At 37.7% G+C, this 15,750-nt stretch overlaps 1 protein-coding gene across 6 annotated transcripts in view; it reads right to left on the bottom strand.

Annotated features, from left to right (window-relative positions):
* The window catches only part of spidr (scaffolding protein involved in DNA repair), a 44,014-nt gene that overhangs the window by 22,048 nt on the left and 6,216 nt on the right, over window positions 1–15,750 (bottom strand). For 5 of the 6 annotated variants that reach the window (XR_002752878.1, XM_023335165.1, XM_023335163.1 and 2 more), the window contains 5 exons: window positions 15,066–15,116; window positions 13,818–13,927; window positions 11,300–11,519; window positions 3,501–3,705; window positions 2,156–2,373 (listed from right to left, as the gene is read on the bottom strand). Coding sequence is in view for 5 of the 6 variants with exons in the window: in XM_023335165.1 (XP_023190933.1) it covers window positions 2,156–2,373; window positions 3,501–3,705; window positions 11,300–11,519; window positions 13,818–13,927; window positions 15,066–15,116 (804 nt within the window). In the remaining variant the exon portion in view is untranslated. The remainder of the gene's footprint in view (window positions 1–2,155; window positions 2,374–3,500; window positions 3,706–11,299; window positions 11,520–13,817; window positions 13,928–15,065; window positions 15,117–15,750) is intronic. The other variant, XM_014471932.2, reaches the window with a different exon arrangement.

The following is a 15,750-nucleotide window of genomic DNA, read 5'->3' as shown; positions in this document are numbered from 1 at the left end:
TAATAAGTGATATTTAACATGACAGAGTTATGCTGGTTTTTAAAAATTTATTAAAGGCGCCTTTTCATGAAGCGTTGTGCTTCCGATAAGTGATTCAGTTAGAATCTAGAAACATGCTGGTAAGAAGATCTGAAGACTTTCAGTTAAAGGTAGCTCAGACGGTGAAAATAGAGTTCAGATTACAATCATTGTCCCTTTCCTAATAAAAGACAACAGATGAAGTTGCAGCCGCTCTTATCTGGTGACACCTTAAAAAAGAAAGACTTACAGGAAGTGTATGTAATTGGACATTTGGCAGAAGATTTTTTATTTGTTTTTTACTTTTTTGTGTGAAAATGTTAAAAAATGAATACAAACTTGCAAGGGTGATGAAAGCCGTTTGATTTGTTTGAACACTGAAGAAAGGGGGCTCAACCCTATTATGCAACCACAGGATATACAGTACTTATTTAGTCTTTACAAAAAAAGAAAGCAAGCATTGTTATAAAGTAACCTCCTACAATCATGCACAATTATAATATCTTTTCACAAGCAGGGTAGAATACATTTGTAGATTCTCTAAATATTCCAGTTTATGTTTAACTACATAAATATGAAGCTCTATTTATTTATTTTACAAACTATTTTCTCAATATTCTTCAAATCCAAAACCAGTTCAGGGAAAACCACAATGGAAAACCTAGGCTGTTGCATCTAGGTTTCTCTGACTGTTCTCTGGTATCAGGGAACTGAATGCAGATAAAGAGAATAACGCATCAACGTAACAATGTAAACAAGAATCTCAGTTCCTCAGATCCCCAAAAAGAGAAAAGAGAGAATAATCAACCATAGTTTGTACAAATAAATGCATTTTTACATTCTCATAAATCTACTGTCAAAACCAAGAAACAAGTTCATAAAATGTCCTTCAACGCCTGTCCTAAAGATGGAAAGCTTCATTTAAATAAACAGATTTCTTGAGCTAGGTGAAAAGATTCAAACTACCTGCTTCCATAAACTATATATTTAAGTCCAATACTTTTTAATCGTTACATGCTCTTTTTCGGTTGCATTTTCAGGAGACTCGGAGTTCATTTTTGTAGCAACGCTTTAGGTACTTCTGCACACACTTACTTTGTTGAAGTTTTTTTTATTAAAGCAATTACAACATTCAGTAAATGGTATATGAACTGAAATTAAATGGCCCATTTTCAGTGATACTGACCACACAAAGCATTTTATACGAGAGGCACATTCACCGACTCAAGCTCACAAACACGCTCACTTTCATGCAAAGATGCACAGATCGGTAACCAGCTTGAGAAACAATCTACAAAAGACAACCACTCTACCCACTAGCCACAGTCGCCTTTTGTAAAAGTCTGTCTGCATCTCACTACCTGACAGGACATCTGTCCATCCACCTCACAAAACACCTCCATATCTACTAGAATGTGAGGATATTCCTTGTCCAATTCCCTCTGCAGGTGAAAAATGTGTTCCATCTTCTTTTTATTATCACTTATTTTGATGATTGTGGAATGACAGCATGTGTGTTTTAGAATAGGTGTTGAAAGTACTGTTGGTTTTAGTCAAACCTATTTATTATCTGACTTGGTTTTTGGTTGGAGGAATTAAGTTATTAAGGCTCTAGCATGCAGAAGACTAATAGGGCTTTGATTGGTTTGACTGTAGGAGAAGAGCTCTATAAAAAAGTCTGATAGATTGAATTGAATATATTAAATTTAGTCGATATTTAGTGCAGTGCAAATGGATACTGGTTCAATGCTGGCTCATTGGTGAACAAGAGTTTATGAACATACTGCTGTATTTCCTGAGAATTGGCCAGAAACAATAGCAGAGAGACTGGATTCAATTAAAAATGTTTGTGTCCTTTGTCAAGGAATGCCATATGGCTGGAGACAGCATGAGCACTCTGTGGGGCCTGCTGCTCTGTGAACAATAGCTCGACCACTGAGACACATCATGTCACGCAGGAGAAACATATGGGCTCTGAAAAAAGTCAGCATGCAAATCCAACAAAAGAAAGAAATTCAATTGTAGCAAATAACACAAAGTAGAAGAACATGATTTAATTTATTCTGTTTCTTTTGGCACCACGTAATAAACCAAAAGCCCCCCCTGGACTGCCAACTATCAGGCTGTTTAACAGTACCTGGTTTTTCCTTTCTCTGCAGGAGGAGGAGCAGTGGAGGACCGAAGGGATGCTCTGTGTTTGAGAAAGGACACAGGGGAACAGTCTGCCATTGGGATGGAGTAAACTCTTTGGACAACCACATCCACATTGCCTGCCTGGCCAAGTCCTTCAATGGCCTCCAAGAGAGAGAGACAGGGTCTTGTTCCAAAAGTGCAGAGAACATCAGATACTGCAACCTGTAAGAGAAAAGAACCAGAAACATTTTGACAAAACAAAAAATCTAAAATGTGTGGTGTTTTGGGGATAAATTTATTGATTAGTATTGACTAATAGAAGTCAATATTCCCCCCACTCCCTCAAAAGTAATGTGAAACTCACAAAATCAAGTTTAATTTGTTTCAACCTCTCAAATAACACAACATTATAGACTTACTGTATTTCAGTAATTAAAAAAGAGGGCATAACGTTATAGCTTTACCAGTGTAACCTTAACAAAAGAAAATCTTTGGGTTGTGTAAATATGAAGCAAAATAACAATTTTAAAAATAACTAAAAGCCAATAGATACAAGCAACTAAAATTATTATTGTTCAAGCATGTCAATTTTTGCTTCATTCAAACCCTATTGGAAGGTGAAGTAAATGATAGTGCAAACTATTATGATGCTATAAGCCAGTGGTAATTACACTCCCATTAACCTTTGAAGTCTTTAGCTTGAATGGGTAATTAACATCTCAGCTAACTATTTTGCCCAAGGTAACTCCCATGACCAAATTAAGGCCATTAAAAGGCATCAGACAGCATATTTTTTTTAATCACACACAAGGAGGGAGTTTTGAGGAGGATGTGTTAAAAACACACAGTTCCCAGGGAAAATTTTTTTTTCCATTTACTTGTAATTGCTTAAATATTTTAAGTAAATAATTGTACGAGCAAATCCATCACTTGTGACACTTCTGGAGTACACACTGAGAACATAACTAATTGTACCGGGATAAGTCCTCCACCATGACTATTTATTATTCTTTACGCTCAGGATTATTTCCAAGACACTGCGGTGAACCCTGTGGCAAGCAACCACAATCTGTAAAAGTACAGCTGTGATTTTGTAAATATGAGTTCATAAATAATATCGATGTGAGCCTCTTGGATTCTTGTTCTTTTGCACAATAAGTGAACCTGAGAAGAACCTTAAGGCTTGTAGCAAAAGTACTCTGCATGCAGTTCTTCAGTGATGTCGTTATGTGATTAAGTGCTGATTTTTCTGACCGATTCAATTTTTCTCTCTCAGTTAAAGCGGCATAATTCAGTTTCTTCTCAATTTTCAGCTATAAATACAGTCGGGGAAGTCGATATGTACATACCTGCTTTGCTCTGCCTTCACTTTTGGTCTTGCATTCATTGAGCAGTCCAAAAATTTGACCCAAAAAATAAGGCAAGCGCCTCTCCGCAGACAGCCAGATCTTTGGTAAGGACATATCATCTGGTTTGGAAGCAGATGACACTTTCTGGCTGAAGTGAGTGTTCAGGATTACAGGACAGATGAGGCCCTCTATAGACAGACTTTGCCTGTAAAGAGAAATGACCTGTTAAAATACAGTATCTTGCCAAAGTATTGAGCTTTTCCACATTTTGTTATATTGCAACTGAAAAGTCTAAGTATTTTATAGGGATATTGTAAAAAAAGAAAATAATGCTTGTTAAAAGGAAGGAAAATACCACATCTGCAAATGGAAATCTATAAAATGTTTGCATTTCTTCTCAGCTGGAGTCAATACCTTTGAGAAGTTCTTCTCAGTTCAGTTTAAGGTTTGTGAGGAATGTCTTGTGTTTCTACAGAATGATTTTCTTATCCCTATCCCTGTTGAACGAAAGAATCCCTACTGCATGATGCTGCTACTACCACCACATGTTTAGGGTGAGTTCTCTGCCTCAAATTTTGTTTTGCAAATAAGCCAACATTTTTAAGTTTGATCTTGTGTGACCAGAGAATATTATTCCAAATATTCAATATGACGTCTTGCAACAGACTGCTATGCCTTGGTAAAATTATACTCAGAATTTGGTAGACAGAGTTAATAATTCTACATACATCAAATGTCAAAAATGTGATTTCTGAGAGGTACTCTCTTTAACATCTCCAAATCTTTACCAGTGACCTGGCTGGTTTGTTCACTAACGCTCTCCATCAAACCTTTGAGGGATTCAAAAAACTACTGTATTTAAACTACAATCAGACTACATACAGGTGGACTCTGCTTACTGATTAGGAAACGCTTAAAGCCTCTCTTTGGCACTAGATTACTTTTAGGAGAGTCAGAGGAAAGGAGACTTCAGATTTGTTGTTAAAATAAAAAAGCTGTGTCCCCCCCCCCCACTTTGCAATTATGCACAGCATAGTGTTAACTCTATCCCATAAAATCCTAATAAAATACACTGCAGCTACTAACTCAAACTTCAATAGTTCTAATGGTGCTAAGTGGTTGTGCTACGCACTGCAGCAGCTGTTGTGTTTTAAGCCTCAACTCTACAAGTTCTCTGATTGGTTTGAAAGAATTGATTTTAAGAGCAGAAGCAAAGCAGAAATTTAAAGATCTATAGTATGTTGAGCAAAAGAAGGAAAAAGACGATTCTATTTTAGTTATATTGCTTGTCTGAAGAAAAAAAATCTGTGAAAAGAATGTTCCATAAATGTAGGGGGGCTGAAAGCTTGAGACAGCGAGAATGTCAAACTCAGATTAGCTGCCAGCCACCTCCACAGGACTGTTTACTGCGTGCCACTCCTCACAACTGCAACTTCAAATATCTTAACTTTCTCTAACACATGTTGCAAACACCAAAGACACCTTCTAACAGTGAGAGACTGGTTAAAAAAAACCAACAAAAAAAAACTTTTCAAATGTGATGCTGTCTGTGGAAAAAAACAACTTTGTTTCTTAGAAAATGAAGAAAAAAAAACACATCACTGTCAAAAGTTGTAAGCGAAAAAACAAGTCAATTGAGAATTTTTGTGCACATCTTCAATTTAAGATCCAAGTCATTTCTTTAATTATCATTCAGGGTAAAGATTCCCACACCCAAGTGTCACTTATACAGGGGCTCAAACAAGGTGAATAACGGCCAGACATTTCTCCCACGTTACACGGATAATGGTGGGATGACGGCTTACCACTGACTCAGAGCCAAGAGTGCAGTTTGTGACTGAAACTGCAGGGCATGTTTCAGCGTGTTTTAGACAAATGCTGATGGTAAGTGATGAGAAATTAGACACGCAGACGAGTGGGAAAAATTGAATCAACTCGTGGGAATTTTTTATTTTATTTATTTTTTTGCCCAAGGGACGTAAAGAATTAATTTGCTCTTAAATTATATCAATTTAAAGTCAACATTGTTGCAACTAAACTGTAAAAAGATGTACACATTGGTCTTTCCTTTTTAAACAAATGAAAATATACTACAACTATAACAGGTTCTCATTAGGCTCTATTTAAACATAACCGTAAAAGTACAAAACATTAAACAGGTTACGCAATATCAGCATTAATAAAGGAAAGATAAACCCAAAACACAAAACTGAGCCAAGTACATCCTTTCTGCTTCAAGACAGGGTTTTATGAAAATAAGTAGCAGACAAAGGCTGGCAGCAGCCTTTGACTGGCAGCTGATGATAGAATATTGGGGATTCTATCATCCGAAGAGCATTTCTACGATTAAAGGACTAATGTCTCAGCAAGAACTACAGAAACCTGTCCATGCGTTTATCTTTAGTTGGATTGATTACTACAACAGTGTCTTCACAAGTCTACCTAAAAAATCTATTAGATAGTTGCAGCTGACCCAGAGTCCTGTGGCTCAAGTTCTTTCTAAAACCAGGAGGATAGAGCACATTATCTAAGTTCTTAAGACCTTACACTGGCTCCCTGTAGCTCAGGCCTAAATGTTAATATAGGCGAAAGTTTTGCATGACTTAGGTTTGGAAAGTTGTATTTAAATTAATCACAAAACTTTGGTGAGATGGGGACCTTGGCAGAGATGTTTCGCCATAATGCAAAACATGCAATATGCCTTCCTGCCCACAAGGAAAAAATAAAAGTTGTGAACGATGACATTGATTCACTGTGCTGTTGAGAATTGTAGTCTGCCTGCAATTTTATCAATGGCAGCAGAGGAAATGAAGAAAATCGTTCAGTCCATGTTAGCCACGCTTCCAGATATAGAATTAACATTAACAACCATCTTATTTGGCTCAGAAATTCTCTCATTGCAATGGGGGATGGTTGTTTACAGCCCAGACAATTTCCGGTAAGCCTCATAGTGTCGAACTGGAGCATTTTATACATCACAGACAAACGTTAATGATTGTGTAAAATTTAAAACCTCAACAGAGTCCACTCCTCCAGGAAGTAATGGTTTCTCAACAACTACATCAACAACAATCCAGACTCTCTAGATCAGGGGTCTCAAACTCCAGTCCTCGAGGGCCGCTGTCCTGAAGTTTTTAGATGTGCCACAGGTACAAAAAACTGGAATGAAATGACTTAATTACCTCCTCCTTTTGTAGATCAGTTCTCCAGAGCCTTGCTAATCACTTAATTATTCTATTCAGGTGTGGTGCAGCAGAGGCACATCTAAAGGTTGCAGGACAGCAGCCCTCAAGGACTGGAGTTTGAGACCCCTGCTCTAGATGAAGCATAGAATAAAGCAAGGGCTAAGCTAACAGGTAAAGGTTAGCTAAAATGGGGTGATGTGAGAAATGTTGGAGATCCTGGAGAGGAACCAAGTATGCAGGGAGAACATGCAAACTCCATGCAGAAAAACCCTCAGTCCAGGATTTGAACCCCAAACTTCTTGCTTTAAAGGAGTAGTGCTACCAACTGCAACACTGTCCAGTTATTAGGTTAAAATGGTGGTCATCATATAAGCTACTGAATTAAGAGACATGCTTCTGAATTTTATCTTCCATTTTTGTGTAATAAATAATGACAGCTTGGAATCTGCAATGTACATTTCAGGTTAAATTTAAAATATTTTAAAACCTTCTAAAGACAGAGATCCAAGGATTTGAAAAAAAATCTCATGATTACAACTAAGAAAAACCAATTTGATTATAATAAACAACAGATTTTAGTACAGCTAAATAAACAATATAGCTCTGTCAAAAAGAGGTACTTGCATAGTTGCAGTGCACACCCTTAACCACAGCAGATAGTACCAGAGGATCTTGGTGTTTTTACAATCAGCGGCACTTTATGCCTTCAAGCAAGACAATTACTACCAACAATATTACGTACTTGCCTCATTCTGTACAAGCTGTATTTTAACCCTGCTGGAACAAACACTTTGATGACTCATTTGATGTTATTGTAACGCTCATTTTCCCATATGATCATAGAACAATAAGTGCTTTTTTTTACTGTATAGGTTATTGATAAAAATGGAGAACCATTTAAATGACATAATGTTAAAAATATTTTTAAACCGAGTAGTAGTAGTTTACTCAAAGTAATGGTGAAGAAAAACAATTACAATAAAAACATCAAAAAGAAAATCTAAACGATGTCAACACAACTATTAAAATAAGAGGACAGAATTTGAGTGATTTTGGAGTGTGCCATCCAACTGGAGAAACAATTTAAAATGGAGAGCAAGGCTTAAAAACTTAAAACAGATAAAAGCAACAATAATTTTGCACATTTACTATAATATGCACATAGAAATCACAAACAAGAGATCATAAAGCAACAAAAATAAGAATAAAAAAGAAGGAAAAACATATTTTTATATATATATATACGTGCTGTACACAATAATTCTTTTTAACAGTTCTCAGTCATTAAATTAAACACGTAAGATAATAAATTAGTTCTATTCATGATAAAATTACTTCCGGTTCATAAAGTATTTGATGGGTAACTCCTTAACTGCTGCCAAGGTTTTGCTAAACTTTACATAGACCTGCTTTTCCCATAAAACCCTAAAGCAAACAATCATGCTACAACACACCCGGGATGTGACGCTTATCAGACCAACATCTCGGCAAAGATCGGTAATCATAAAAGGTTGAATTTAATCTTTGCAGAGCAGAACGTGCTGTTCATGAGAACCAGCACAAAACCAACAGGAAGTGACCCCATTGTCAACAGGTGAGTGGGCAGCTGTCATCATCAGACAGGTAGCTGGGTTAAGGAGTGGCCAGGGTGCTGCCGTCACAGTTTGTCGATGAATAAGCCCCACAGGTATTTCCGCTCGGGGCTCGGCCCACTCACAACAAGGAGTGGGAGGTGGGAGGAGGCAACCTACTCTGCAGGAATTATGTGGGAGGTTAACCATCCATGCGACAGGAAACTGATAGGAAGAATTTTACTAGATGTGCTGATCCTCTCATCTCTGTTTTTTTCCATTTCGACCTGTTCAGTGTCTGAGAAAGTTGGACTGATCAATACATTTTCTGGATATTTTAAACTTGACAGCAGATTCTTTTCTGCTTTTGGTTATGAAACAGTGTTAAAGTAAAAACATTTTTCTTTACTTAGGATGTTAATTTACCCCAAAAATACAAACCAGATGCATAAAAACATGAAAGTAATTCACAGATTTTACAGTGCCTAATTGCATAAAAGAGTGATTTCCTTAGTCTAGGGTTTTTTGAATAGTCATTACTCTATAAGAGCAATGTTGAAGCAACAGGGAGGCGCTAAAGTCAAAGATACTTTCAAACCACCATGTGTTTTCAATCTCAGCCCTCTGGCTCCCTCCACTCTCCAACTCCCAAAAGCTCCAGAAAATAATCCTACAGTGTTTTTTCCCCAGCTTTCTGGAAATGACCTAACTACTGCCAGGAAGAGGAATGTGAAGAATTCCCTGGAGCTGTGCGTGACGTCAGAGCGCTGAGGAGGCCCCTTCGCTTCCGCCAGCCTGGATATTCCAGAGAACACTCAAACACAAACTCCCAACAGCTGGAGTCAACTGCTGCCTTGCTCCGACTCCAAAACACTCCCTAAAACACCTCCACCACCCCCACGCCACCATCTGAGAGACTGATCCTCACATCTGCACCTAAAGTTCTTACTGCTATACGCTGAGAATAGTAAAGCATTACACTAACACCCAATTAGCAATTCAAAATAAAGTTAAATGCTTGTGCAGCCTTTGAGAATGCCTCTCTAAGATTTTCTTCTGAGGTTCTTTTACTCTATGAAGTATTTTAAGTTTTGTATTGTGTAACTTTCTGCAATAAGATTTTTTTTTGTGTAGTTTTTGATCGCCAGCCAAGACATCATTCAGAAAGAAAGAACACAAAACTGGGAAATTCAGTAAACCTCTCCACTCTTCACATCTATCGCCCACCCTATTTGTGCTGCTATTTTAAAACTATTTCAGTAAAAATATTTTTATCCAAGCCATAAGTGAATCAACAGTGAATCCAGAAATGATTTTAGTTATTGGTTCAAGGTTCTCAACAAACCAGATGCTTAAAAACTTAAGCATATAAGACAATATAAGCCTTGTTGTCTTATATTATTGTTTTACATATGTTTTGATTTGTTTCATGACACATTTAATCTGTCAACTTTGGTGAGAATTTTCTACCTCATACACTGAGATAATCATAAAATTACACAAAAACAGAATCATAATATCTGTCTATAAAATTCCAAAGATTTGAGAAATGTTTGCAAATGTTTATCTCTGTCACATAATCTTCTACATTTGTGTCTTCTTGAATCTCAGATTTAGGTGTTTGTGTTTTCACTGCTTTACAAAATATAATGGCTTCACTCAGTGACTTTTGGCTGGAGAGTACTTGTGATATTATATGGTTCCTTGTAAATGTGTTGCATGGTTTTTCCACTAACTACAGCTTAGCTGTGAAGCAGTTCAAAGGCAGGTCTGACCACAGCCAATCTACACTAGATCCCATTGTGGACAAGAAAAGAAATCTGTTAATGTTATTTCCATTTATAACTGTTTGCCTTTTTATATTTACACCCAATTCTAAATACTTTTGCTTGCAATAAAGTTATCTGCAAGCGCAAAATTCACAAAATCAATAATGTGTTTAATGCAGAAATAACTGCTCGGCTTCATCTTACTATGTGGTGGAGTGCATTCACTAGTGAGGAAAACCTAAACACTAATTTTGCAGATGATACCAAAACAGAGGGCTCATTAATGTAAGTAAGCAATGGTATAGATCAGTGGTCCCCAAACTGCGGCCCGCCTCCACATTTGGTCCGGCCCCCTGAACAATACCAGAGTATTTTCATATATGTGCATTTTTATTTGATAAGTTGGACTTTTGCAATAAAATAAATGTTCCTTAGTAATGAACTTTATTTATTATTAACTACTAGCTAGTAACTATTTTATACATGCATATAATTGACCCTAACCCTTTTTTTATGTGGAGAACCCAGTGTTATTTGGTTATTATTTATTTCATAAATAGTGTTATTTCCTGACTTTTGTTCTCTGAAGAATCCAGAAAAGGTTATTTGATTGTGCTTTCTGAAAAACAATACATTTTTATGTTTAGCACTCTTACAATCGTCACACTTTTTCTGTTACAAACTGACCCCGGCCCCCCATCAGATAAGGGACAAGTTATGTGGCCCTCACAGGAGAAGGTTTGGGGACCCCTAGTATAGATGGAGGTAGGAAGTCCAACTGAACTTGAAACAAGCAGTCTTCTCAACCTGCTTCCAAAACACATTTAGTACTTCATCTGTAGTAAGGCAAACAAGCTGCATAGGATAGCGATGGGATCCCAGATTCTGGATCTGCGTCAAAGTGACTGCAGGAACATGGTCTTGAACATTCTCAAGCTGCCTTAAATTTGCCTCAAGCAGATAAAGGCCCTTGCAGTCCTTTTCGCCCATTACTGAAATTGATTCTAGTGACCAAGATCAAACAGATAATGGGGAATAGCGGGTGCTTTCTGATCTCATTATTTGACCACAATACCGCACTGTCATATTTGCATAGCTTCAGCCCTAGTTTTATGTTCCTTATATTTTTACCTATTTATGTTTAGTCTCATCTGTTTAGTATGTAAGGAATCGCCGGTGAAGGTTCCTTGTTTTGTCGTCATTTTTAACAGCAAAGTCCAATCAACTGATAAATATGAACTAAGGGGGCTTTGAAGTTCATCACACGGTCTCACCAAGGTGGGTATATGTGGATGACATCTCCAGGTGCAGGAATCAGCTGAGCTGCCGTTTCTCTGTTGAACAACACCAACATCGGAGTGGTTTCCTCGGAGACGCCGTTTTTCTGCTGCTGGCCGTCTCTGGGGGGCTGCTGGTGCTCGCAGTGCGCCATTTGCATGCTGGACTCCTCATGGACCTCCAGCACCTCCAGCACCAGCACACCAGGCCGGTCCACTGGAGAGCAGAGCAACAAAAACACAGATGTTGAGAGTCTGTTAAGCGTCTGTGTACAGAGTGTACTAAGACTCTAGCAGACTGCTGCTCTCTGTGGGACCCATTACACGTAACAAGAATGATTCAGTTTTAGAATCAGAACAATTTGCACTGCATAACAGGCTGAGTTGGAAATGAAACGCAGTAAATCCCCAGAGATGTCGGTGCAAATATTTGGAATTTCACCACAATGCTGAGTGTGCTTTAAGCCTGCACTGCAAGAGTGTAAAACGATAAACAGGAGGGGCAAATGGTGGCAAAGCCCTGCAGACATGCAGTAAATCAAGCTAAGATAAGACAGCAATGCTTAAAATTGGTCTGTAAACTTGACAGCTCCAAGTAAAAGAAAAAAAAAACAGCATGAGAGGGTACCAGAACAATATTTCATTGTGTGGATATGCAATTGGCCAGGGGGAAGGGGCTTAATATAATGGTCATAAATCACAGAGATATTGCCACAGAGCAATTATTTTTTAACATGCATCTGTCCAAACAGGACAAATACTGTACATGTTAACACTTATTTTCTGCTCCAAGAACTTAGGTTTCAAATGACAAAATTCCCAGAACAGCTGCTTACTGTACTACATACCTCTATGTAGCATTCAATACCTTTAAACATTTTGCAATATTAAAGCCACATACTTTTATTAATTTAATAGAGCATTACAAAAAAAAGTGCTCTGTTGATAATTAGAAGGGAAATAATTCATGGGTTTTATACAGGTTCTGAAAAGTGTGGCATCTGTAATCAACCAAGTCAATATTTTTTAAAACTACCTTTTTGCCATACGTCTCTGCCAGCTTTATACATCAAGATTTATATTTTTGCCCATGCTTCATTGGCAACACTTCACCCCAGACTAAGGTGTGCTGCAGCCTCCAACAGCATTTCCTCCAGAACTGCCCTGTATTTACCCACATTCATTTCTTTACCTGAAACTCACCATCACTGCTGAAGAAAAGTACCTCTACAGCATGACGCTGTTGCCACTATGCTTCACTGTGGAGCTGCTATCCTCATTGCAGCATGCAATGAGCATAGCACAGAGATGCTGTTTTAATGTGACACAAAGCAACAAAGTTTCAGTTTGGTCTCACTTAACCATAGCACTTTCGTTGCATCTCCTACATGGGTTGCAGCAAGCGTTCTTCTAGCATCTTTGTATACAGACAAGGTCTATAAAGTGTACAACTAATGGTTGTTTTGTCAACAGATACTCTTGTTGCCCAGCCAGTCAGTTTAGAGAGGTCAGCCATGTCTTGGTAGGTTTGTTTTTCCATTTTGAGATGATGTATTGAACAGTACTTTGTAAGATATTTAAACTTGGAATATTGCTCTATAACGTAACCATGCTTTTAACTGTGTGTTTGCTGTCATAATGTGACAAAATGTCTAAACGCTTAGGGAGCATGAATTCTTTTGAAAGACTACCTCAGCCTTTGTCTTACACAGAGAAACAACACTTGATGAAATAATATGCATGTGTGCATGCGACACACAAGTACTTTACAGCAATTGTAAACATGCATCCTCTATTAGCATGGACCAGCTGGAGAACATTGGTGTTATTGTTAAATATGAGTCAAGGAGTGAGTCAGATGAAACTGATCGAACTCCAAAAAACAAAAAAAGTGTTAGAACACATACAAAAGTTTATATTCTAAATCCTGATGTTAGCTAAATGACTTCAACTGTGTGAATGCTCGACACAAACAGATTAAATCAAATGATGATAATGCTTCGAAATGAGGTCAAGTGAGTGTAAACCAACACATTCTTAATCCCCTGTTTAACCCTATGACTGCCCACAAACCTTAAGATGTATTTGTGGGGTGTTTTGTTGTTCCACAGTCAACTGTCACCTTTGAGTAAGCTTGTGTCCTAAAATGAGGAGGTACTTAAGAACCTGAACATACTGGTGGTTTAGTATACCACGGAAAGGAAAAAGGAAAAAAAAAAAGAACTAGGCAAGCAGTTTCCTGTCACCTACATTGTGAGTTCACAGCTTAGTGTCACAGTAATCAAACTGCAGCCAACACTTCCTTTAAGCGGCCCCTCCATACTAACACATGTTTGAAGAAGGAAAAAGAAGAGCAGTTAACGAAAAAAAACAAAAAAAACACCCGCTTAGAGATGGGTTTCATCCCACTCATGAATCAGTTCAGTGTTAAACTTAAACAGTGATTCAGTTACATATACGCAGAACATCCTGATGGGATCTACCTTACAGAGTAGGTCTGTGTGACGTGGTTCACCTGTTGTGGCTGCTGCTACTGATGTGTCAGAGATGGACTTGTGCCTCCAGAAACTGATAGCTGACCTCTGCCTGCACTGAAGTCGGTTCAGCCTCTCTGCCAGACCTCCACTGTGGAACAAACACACACGGGGAGATGATGTAATGTGATAAACTCACACAAAACATATGACCTAACCAATGCTTGAGCAGATCTGTTTGTTTCAAAGAGAAATAAAAGCCTTTCTGATGCAGGCAACAAGCCTGCAGATAGCCATCTGTCAGATTGTTGGGCTTAAACGACATTTAGCACCCACATGATGACACCAGGTGTCCCTTTCATCATCCCTTCTGCAGTGGAAACATTGCAATCAAAGTTTGACTGTCACCTGGCAGAAAGTAACATGTCTCGCCTTTCTTTGTTGAATTTGCTTGTTCCTATGATGAAGCAATACACTGTAGGAGTTTATACAGAAAAATGGCTTCATTTAAGGAGAGAATATATTTTTGTAGTTAATGTATTTATACATATTTAACATTTTCCTAATTCTTCCAGGCTGAAACCCTAAACTTTAGCATATTATATTAGCGATTATGTAAGATAAATTAACACAAATTAGATTCCAATTGTGAAGTGGAAGAAAAAAATGATGCATTGTTTATCATTTTAATGACATATTAAATTGTGTAATTTAATATGTAATTAAATTACACAATTTACACAGGCAAATTGTATCAAACTCTCTTTACTTTCACACCCCTAAAAAAATCTAGTCCAACCCACAAGCCTCGAAAGTCTTACTAGTAATTAAGTAGTAATCAACAAAGTCGCTCTATGAAGGCCTCAGAGGTTTGTACAGAAACATTAGTGAGCAATCAAGGAACATGACAAGTCAAAGAAAAAGTTGTAAAGTAGTTTAAAGATGCATTAGGTTATAAAACTTTATTCCAAGCCTTGAATATGTTGCAGAGCTCTTTGCTAAAGAGTATGGCACAACTGTAAACCTACCAACACATAGCTGCTCACCTAAACTTGACAGGATGACTAATAGAGCATTAATCAAAGAAGCTGCCAAGAGGCCCAAAGTTACTCTGGAGGAGACGCAGGATACACTTTTTAGGTGAAAGAAAAAGTAGACTCCTACTTTTCTAAAAAGAGGAGTAGTTGTCATAAATCTGGCCTTTTTAAAGAATTGTAAGCAGAAAGCCATTGTGAAATAAAACTGATATTTTGTTGTATACCACAAATCATGTAGATGACAAAGCAAACCTGTGGTAGAAGGTGTTCTGGTTTGCTGAGACCACAGCTGATCTTTTTGGCCTAGAAGGAAAAACGGATGTGAAGCACTGTGTATAAACTATGTCCAACATGACATACAGCTGTGGCAACACCGTGCTATGAGAGGGGGAGGAGGTGTCACAACTGATGGAGGGCAATCCTGTAACAGCAACAACACAAAATCAACTTTCTGTTAAAGATGCCCACCTTCCTGCAAAATGACGAACCTGGCCTAAAAATATATCCAAAGCTAAATGGAACGGTCTAGATTCGAGCATACTTATGTATCCAATCGGCTCTGCCAAAGATCATGCCTAATTAAAATAAAAAACCGTGGCAACACTTAAAAACTGATGTTCACAGAAGTCATTAATCAAATCTGAATGAGCTTGAGGTTTTATGCAAAGAGAAATGGGACAAAGGTTCAGTGCACAGATGTGCAAAGCTAATAGAGGCACATCCGAAAGACCTCAAGATGTAATGGCATCAAATGCACACCACTTTTTTAAAAGATTTTCTTGTTTTTGCTTTTGCTTAAAAAAAACCCCCCAAACATTTACTTTTTTCCACTTCACAATGATGCATTTTGTGTTGATTACGGTACACAAATCTCACAAATATACATTAAAGTTTGTGGTTGTAATGTGTAAAATTCAACAAAAAAAATTCCACTTCA

The sequence above is a fragment of the Xiphophorus maculatus genome, chromosome 6, assembly GCF_002775205.1.
Source record: "Xiphophorus maculatus strain JP 163 A chromosome 6, X_maculatus-5.0-male, whole genome shotgun sequence".
Taxonomy (NCBI): Eukaryota; Metazoa; Chordata; class Actinopteri; order Cyprinodontiformes; family Poeciliidae; genus Xiphophorus; species Xiphophorus maculatus.
The sequence above is the reverse complement of the archived record's forward strand: the minus strand, read 5'-3'. Positions and strand labels throughout refer to the sequence as shown.